General features: G+C 40.5%; 1 protein-coding gene across 1 annotated transcript in view; it reads left to right on the top strand.

Annotated features, from left to right (window-relative positions):
- The first annotated feature begins 2,313 nt into the window (after positions 1-2,313).
- DGCR2 (DiGeorge syndrome critical region gene 2) overlaps positions 2,314-8,104 on the top strand; it is a 1,448,564-nt gene continuing 1,442,773 nt past the window's right edge. Inside the window, exon 1 of the mRNA XM_044068694.1 lies at positions 2,314-2,931. Coding sequence (XP_043924629.1) covers positions 2,853-2,931 — 79 coding nt within the window. The 5' untranslated portion in view covers positions 2,314-2,852. The remainder of the gene's footprint in view (positions 2,932-8,104) is intronic.

The raw sequence follows: 8,104 nt of genomic DNA, 5'->3' as shown, positions 1-8,104 counted from the left end.
TACCTGGGGTAAACCTACTATCTCCCATCCACTCATCAAGATTCCTCTTGAAGAGAGTCAATGAGGGACTCTGCCTAACCTGGACTGGGATTTTATTCCAGAGTGAAGGGAGCCTCTGGGTTATGAATCTGTCCCTCCAGCATGTCCTATTTATTTCAGTGCTGAGGTTCAAGTCTCTTGAGCGCGTAGCTCGATGGGATTTGGATTTTCTGAGGTGCAGCATGTCCATTAATTCCGGGTTGGACATGGCTTTTTACGTCAGGCACAGATCGCCTCTGAGTAGGCAGTATGCCACTGAGTAGAGCTGGAGTTTCTTTAACCGGGCAGCATATGGCATCTGTTTGAGCCCTTTGATCCTCTTGGTGAGGTACTTTTGGGGTCTTTCCAGTTGCTGCAGGTGTCTGGTAAGGTACATCCCAAAAGGGGCATTGTACTCAATTATGGGCCTGATGAGGGATGAGTAAAGAAGCACGATGACCTCCCCTGATCTATATGTGAATCCCTTCATGATTAGGTGGGCTATATAAAATGTTTTTCTAACCACTTTGGCCACGTGGTTGTCAAATGAGAGATTGCTATCAACTTGGGTCCCCAGGTCCCTAATTACTTCTTCCGTACTTAATGGATTACCACCTATGTGGTAATTTGTGGGCACTTTGTTTTTGCCAAAGGGGATGACTATACACTTTTTGGCGTTTAGCTTGAGGCCATGGCTCTGGCACCAGTTGTCTGTTTCTGTGAGGCCCTTTTGTAGGATGCTTGTGTCGGCTGTAGAGTCTATTATGGCGCCCAGTTTGTAGTCATCTGCGAACTTGGTCAGCCAAAGTCCTTCCGTGTTAGCCTGTACCTCCGAGAAATATATACCGAACAAGAGAGGTCCCAGGACTGAGCCTTGTGGGACACCACTTGTAACTGGTTTGGAGTCTGACATGGCTCCAGCAATTCTAACCATGTGGGTTCTGTCCTTGAGCCAGTTTGCAACCCATCTAGTGACATAGGTGTCTATATTTAAGCTGGTGAGCTTATCTATAATGCCCGAGTGGGGTATTGTATCGAAGGCTTTTGCATGGTCCAGGTAGGCTGTGTGGACCACCTTCCCCTCGCCAATGGCCTTGGTGACTGTTTCAAAGAAATCGACCAGGTTTAAGAGGCAGGATCTGCCCTTAACAAAGCCGAACTGGGTAGGATCCAGTGTCTGTAGGTCCCCAATAATTTTGTAAGGAGAAGACCAGAAATATGAGGCAAAAATCTGGACTGTGAAAATCTGGACAATTGAGAGGTATACCCACCCTTAGGTCTTACCTCCTTTTCCAAAGAACAATAGTCCAGTCATACTAGAGTGAATTAATGATTGCGCACACAGTTGTCTAATTCTGTTTAAAAGGAAAATAGTATATCACATTAATTGATCTGAAGAGTATGTTTGTTCCAGTGAATGAGTAGTCGTTACATAACAAATCTGTCTCACTGTCTCTCTCCACAGTAATTAACTTGCTGAAGCGGTTCAGACCTCTGGTTCTAGTGCTGGACTGTTCGATTTGTGAAGAAATAAGGGGTCTTGGACTGACAAATGCCTAATGGCCTGGAAGGCGAGTTAAAGATCATAAAGATAATAAATTATTCATTGTGGTTGCGGTCTCTTCCTCATCTGGTTTTGGATTTGTGAGTTTTCTTATATCAGTAGAGTCTCCGGTGGTGATTCCAAGTTAAAGATCACCCTGAAGAAGTCTGCAGGACACAATACATGGCCTCCAGTTTCTCTTAGTAGCTCAGGGTCTTTAAGCTGATGAGCTTTGTTGACAGAAACCTTTGGGATCTCACCAAATGCTTGATGTTTAGTAAGATACATCCCAGAGTGGGCATTATATTCCATGATGGTCCTAATCAGTGTAGGATATAGAGAGGTAAGGACTTCTTTACATCTACAGACTTATTTAGAAAGAGAGGAAATAACCTTTTGCAATCAGCTATCCCAGATAGAATGATTTTCTGGCCACTGCTGCAACATGATCAAAGGAGAGGGAGTTAACTACTCATCTTTTCAAGGTATGAAAAGGAACAGTAAGTAACTGATGCATTCGTGCAGCAATATTGTTTGTATAATATATGGCAAAATTTGTGAAATAAATATAAGGTAATTGTGCTTTCAAATCTTGTTGCAAACTAACAGACTATGCAAAACGAACTGCTCTCTTTTTGGAGAGTACCACTTTAAAGACTTAACTACTCACCTAAATCCCACCACCAACAGTACAGCCCCGCTTTTCCTGCTCGCGGATTGGCGGAGAGTTGTGTTTTGGAACTGTAGTCTGGGAGCAGGGTTGTATCGTAGGACGTAGCAGCCATCTTGTTTATGGATAATTACTGGAGTAATTATTACATTTTTGTGAAATATCAGAACTTGGACAGTTGACTGAGTTAACAGAACACCACTTTTAAGTGTTAAGCGAAGTGTTGAGAACTCTGTCAGCCCTTGCAACTTTAGTGTTATTAGTTTTCCCGAGGTTTCATTTCTTTGACGGCCATAGAAGTACAGGTGGCAGCCAGCGTCCCTTAATCTGACGGCCTTTCAGTCCCCTTTTCAAGATCACTGAGCGAGTCTGCTGGCTGCTTAAGAACTTGCCGGCTTTCTTGTCGTTGTGGTTTGAGACTTATGGGCTTCTCTGGTACCTGCGAGCGGCTCCTGTGAATTCTCCATTTGGGGATTCGAGTCCTCATTCGAGTGGGTGAACCTGTCTTTTTTTCCAGCTCTATCCCATCACCAGTGGGTTTCAGTTTGTGCCGCGCGCTTGACCCATGCGAGGAGCAGCTCGCGGCGCTGTATACTACTAGGGATGATGAACGGAGGATAAATGCTGCCCAAAGCTGACAGCAGCACTTTTTTCCTCCTTATACTTCTCTTCTTGGCTCTGGCTGAGCCTCTGCAGCCCGGTAAGTACAGACCCTCTGTTTATGAAAACATACAGGCAAATTATTTACATTAAAAAATGCAATATTAAGAGTTGAAAAGGCTGACCATGCAGGTGCGTTGTGAGAGGGGGTCTAGGGGGCGTTCTGTGTGGTACTTGCCTGACTGGCAACGCCGAGGATTGGCGAGACCTTTGGGCCTCGGGGGGAGGAGGGTGCTTTAAGATTGCAGTTAAAGGTTTGGCGTGGTGTCTGCAACCCTGTGGAGATGCTGTTGTCATGTATAGTCATTAATTGAATTTTGAAGTTGGCCCTTTTGCTGGTTGTTGCTTAAATGTTTCATTTTTTGCTTTTCTAAATGAATAGTGGTCAGCACTTAACCATTTGCCCTTATATTAAATGTTGTCATTTGCATTCGTGTTTGTCACCTTTTTGTTGGCATGTCGCATGTTGTAGGCTGCAACTTCTCTGACTGTAGTAACGAGGTTGACAGCATATGGGATTTGATCTTTGGTAACTGAAATCCTTTGTTACCATTGCCAACTGCTTAGAAATTTGGTTAAGTATGTACTTTGTTTTCTGCAATGTGGTAGTATGGTATTAAAAAATACCGAATTGTCATGGTTGTGTAGTATGCATGGATACATTTAGTGTCTGTGTGTCTGAGATTGAGTTGAAAATTTTGCAGCAGCTGATAGTTGTCATGTAAAGTGACCAGTTTGTAATAACATGTCATAAACCGTTGCAGGTAGAAACTCTTGTTTTTAGCAGTTGTATTTTTAAACTTAAACTTGTTAAAGTATTTTGTTTTCTTAAGTAAGCTTAATAGTTTACCAGTGTTATAGATTTATAGGTATGATTAACTAGGTATGATTAACTTAAGTGTAGCCATCCAGTCCAACCCAACTGTGTCTTTGTGTATCATGGGCATTTATTGTGAGTATTTTAGCTTTTAGGGGTTATATGGGCGAGTATGGGGGGCTTCATTGTCTGCCTCTGTCTAGTCCAGTTGTGGGAGCCAGGGCAGGGTGAATTCTTGATTTCCCATTCATTGGTCAAAGTTGCACTTAAATAGGGTTAGGGATGAGCTCTGCTTCACATGGTTGGGGAGTCTGTTCCAGAGCATAGGGATCCTCTGAGATGCGTATGTGTCCCACCAATATGTATTTGTATCGCAAGCAGAATTTGTCCTTGGATTTAGTGGTTCTGATACTATTCGTTTTCAGATGTGCAGTAGGTCCATCAGATCTGTTTTCAAGGGTATCTTGTATGCCAGGCGTAGGTAGCCTCTCGGCAACTTGTAGGAGACAAGAGTATAGTGGTAGAGGTTAAAGGCAACAGACTCTGTGGGTATTCTAGCCGTTTAATATGTGTGGTTAAAAATCTTGATGAGGGTTTGTCCTCTTTGCGAATGTTTCTCAGTAGCTTTGATTTATCTTTTGGTTTGTAAAGCTGTCTCCTTGTCTTCATTATCTGATAGTTCAGGTGGATGTAAAAGCTTTCATTGCATGGGATACAGAAGAGTAGTCTTCTCACTGACCTGGCCAATGTTGACTTTGTCAGAAACTTTAATTGTTTGAATTAGTTTTCTGGTCAACGTGGTAAGAGTGAACGTAGTGCACCTTGTCAAATGACAGTGTAAAAAGTCAAAAACAGGTTATGTAAACGGGTATTAAAATTCAACAAACAGTTCTTCCAAAAGAAGTCTCTGTTGCATTATCCATGTACAGTACATACAGTTGATTTTCTGACTGGAGATGAGCTTACAAAATATGTAAGTTAATTTGTTCAGTATATGTAATAAAAACCAAAAGCAGGTCAGCAGATGAATTCTACAAATATTCTCCTGACAGGAGTCTGTGCAAATAAGTGCATTATGTCTTATTGTTGAATGCATATGGTATGTGCAATTTTATAAACACACTGACTGTAGTAAATATGTACAACTTATACAACTGAGAAATATGTTTTCAAAAAGATGGTGTGTAAATTGAGTAAGACCTACCAGTTTGTCTTCCTTGCAGCTGATTTATTGAACAAGGTAAGCGCAAAGCAATCCAGAGAGAGAGAAAGCAGTGGCTTGTTCTTGGAATTTTAATTTGGTAACTTAAACGAATTTGCACAGCAGCACAGTTTTATAAATTAAACTTATTAGCATATTTTATGGAAAGGGCATGTTGCTAAACATTACAAATTCATATTTTTTGTTGCAAATTTCTTTTTGATGGAATACCAGTTGTTTAAAAAAAGTACTCGGCTACAGAATGATATAGCAAGCATATTTTGGTGACAGAACTGGAATTCAGTCTTCTGTTGTGTGTTGATTTGTATTAACAAATAGCATCATGGGTTTTGCTTGATTGTTTTCATACCAGAAAATACTAAAGTTGCAGAGTTTTGTAGGAATTGTGTAATGGCTTTGCAGTGCACAAATTTTGAAGCTGCCCAGCAATACTTTTGTGCATCAGATCATTGGAAATGTTGGTTTTGTGCTCAGCACAGTAGTATGGTGAACATATTTGTTATTTGCTGCTTACAGAATTGTTTGAATTTTGATACAGTTTTAACCCAGCTACTTGGCTGGCAATTGCATATGATATTGATTACCTGACAGGTTCACTCTGAAGTCGTGTTGCATTTGCAGGCACTGATCTAAATGTTCGTAAGTGGAATTTCACTATGTCTGTGGCGCATGGGGGTTACAATCATAGGAAATACAAAGCAGTTGAGTTGTAAGACCATTTATTCTTTGGCCATACCAACTCTTGCTCTGCATGTCCTTCTGAACAAGGGCAAAGCAGGTTAGTCCTGGAGTAGCTTTATGTGTACCCATTTAGTTACACAGGTTTTATTTTGAAGGTGGCTACTTGAGTCACTTTGTTTAATTTTGCTGAGGATGTTTGATCCAGCGGTGGGGTAGGCATTGGGTAGTAAACGTATGATTGTCTATGTAGTAAGTGATGGTTTAATAAAGATGTTTCTTGTTTAAAAAAAAAAAAAAGATAATTGGCACTTTGGCAGCATCAGACAACTTTTAGTATTCTGTACTCTTCAGTTATAAGAGTAAGGCAGCCAGCAGTAAAACTTTTAGAATCGGGCATCCTCACTAAGACACTGTATCAGGATGTAAAATTGTGGAAGGAACAGTGATGACATGGGCCTTTAATCTCACCCAGTGCCACCGATTTAATATTTGAAGCCAAGATGGCATAATCTTGCGATATGCACTACTTGATCAGTAGTACCCAAGGGAGTTGGCAGAAGTACACTATTGCCTTGGGTATGACCAGCTAAGTGAGAATAACAATCTTCTGCCATGTAAATAGTGTGTGTTTTGGGAGGGGGGGGAAGATCACTGTGGATGTTGATATGATCATTAAAAGAGAACTTGCTGTCAGTAAAGACTTGAGTATTTTGTAGGACTATACTATTTCATCTCCACAGCAAAAAGTGTACATAAGTTAGGTACTTGTCAAGTAAACAATATTTGTTTGTATCTGTGTGAGGTACTTTTTAGGTGCCATTGGTAATTCAAACCAGACTATCCACAACAAGCTTAAATTCAAATTCACCTGTAATGGAATTGCCAGACTTGTAGCTTGTCTAACCTGTAATGTTAATTCCACACACTGAGCATGTTATCTTATGATAATAGAACTAAATTTTTCCATCTGATATTTGCACATTAACTTGCAATAACGCAAAATAAAGTGAACCGGTCGTAGGACGTACGGCAGTAAAAACATACAGTTTCTCAAAATAAGGTAAGTGCTTTCACCACCTCCCTGGTGGCTTCCTCAGACCATAGTAATAATAGCAGCACAATACTAGAATTAAATACACATAATCGACACAATCTAATGAAAAACTTACATCTAACTACAAAATATTTATATATATGTGAACATTGTAAAGCTTCATATAAAAATAAAAAACATAATATATGTAAAACGTCTAAAATCTGCTTACACGTATAATACAATACATGATATATGGGTATATGTAGTCATAGCTAATCCTGGCTCCCCATTTCATTGCAAATGTCACATACATCTTAACTTCTAATCCCCCGTGCATTTGGCTTAACTGAAACCTTTGTATTAAGGCCGTATCCCCTATCTGCCCCGAGTCGGAGAATCCACTTAAGCTCCCTACTCTCCACCTTATTCCTAACCTCTCCCATTCTATCACCTAAATGTACTTCCTCAATGACCATAAACTGGAACCTATGTACCACATTATTGGTCAAATCATACCTGGACAGGGCACTGATTGAATCCTTAGCCTGAAGGCTATTAACATGCTCTTTAATCCTATCCCTCAACATACGTGTGGTCATCCCTACATACAAATATTGATAGCATTCACATCATCTGTCGAGTTAATATACTGACGTATATAAGGAAGCTAAAGTTGCTGTTAGAGAAACATTGGCCCATCCTGTTGACACACTATAAGATTAGGAGTGTGGTGGGGGATGCACCTAGTTTCCAGTATAGGACTCTGACGAATGTTAAGAGGATGTTGTGCTATCCCAAATTTGATTCTGTGGAGCCTCTTTGGGGAACACACCCATGTGGGCACTGTAATTGGTGTAGCAATAAATTCACACACCCGACCACAGGTCGAGAGTATTATTTTGACTGCCACAGATTGCGCTAGATGTACGATATATTTTGATGTACAATGTGAATGCTGTCAATATTTTTATGTAGGGATGACCACACATATGCTGAGGGATAGGATTAAAGAGCATGTTAATAGCCTGCGGGCTAAGGATTCAATGAGTGCCCTGTCCAGGTATGATTTGACCAATAATGTGGTACATAGGTTCTAGTTTATGGTCATTGAGAAAGTTATATTTAAGTGATAGCAATATCTAGCTGGAAGTTGACTTTTTCAGTAGGTCCCCACCCACCCTCCCTGCTTTTGTGTTGGTGTTAATCTTGGTGGCTTTGAAACTGACGGCCCCTCTTGTAAATTTGCACTTGGGTACCCCTCCTGGGCCCATCTCATTTGCTCACTCAATTTTTTTTTTTTATCTGCTTTTACTGTATTTGTTTCTTCCTACTTTATTTTGCTTTTGCGTCATCTTAAAAGTACTCAGTTGTATTTATTACTGCTTGGTGTAACTCATTCTAAGCCTTTTAGTTTAAGCACTTGGGCTTCAGACCAGTTGTTTTACATTAAGAAGGTT

This window comes from Protopterus annectens, chromosome 4.part0 (genome assembly GCF_019279795.1).
Source record: "Protopterus annectens isolate FY-2018-M chromosome 4.part0, PAN1.0, whole genome shotgun sequence".
NCBI lineage: Eukaryota > Metazoa > Chordata > Ceratodontiformes > Protopteridae > Protopterus > Protopterus annectens.
Note: the sequence above shows the minus strand (reverse complement) of the source record. Positions and strands in the feature narration are given on the sequence as shown.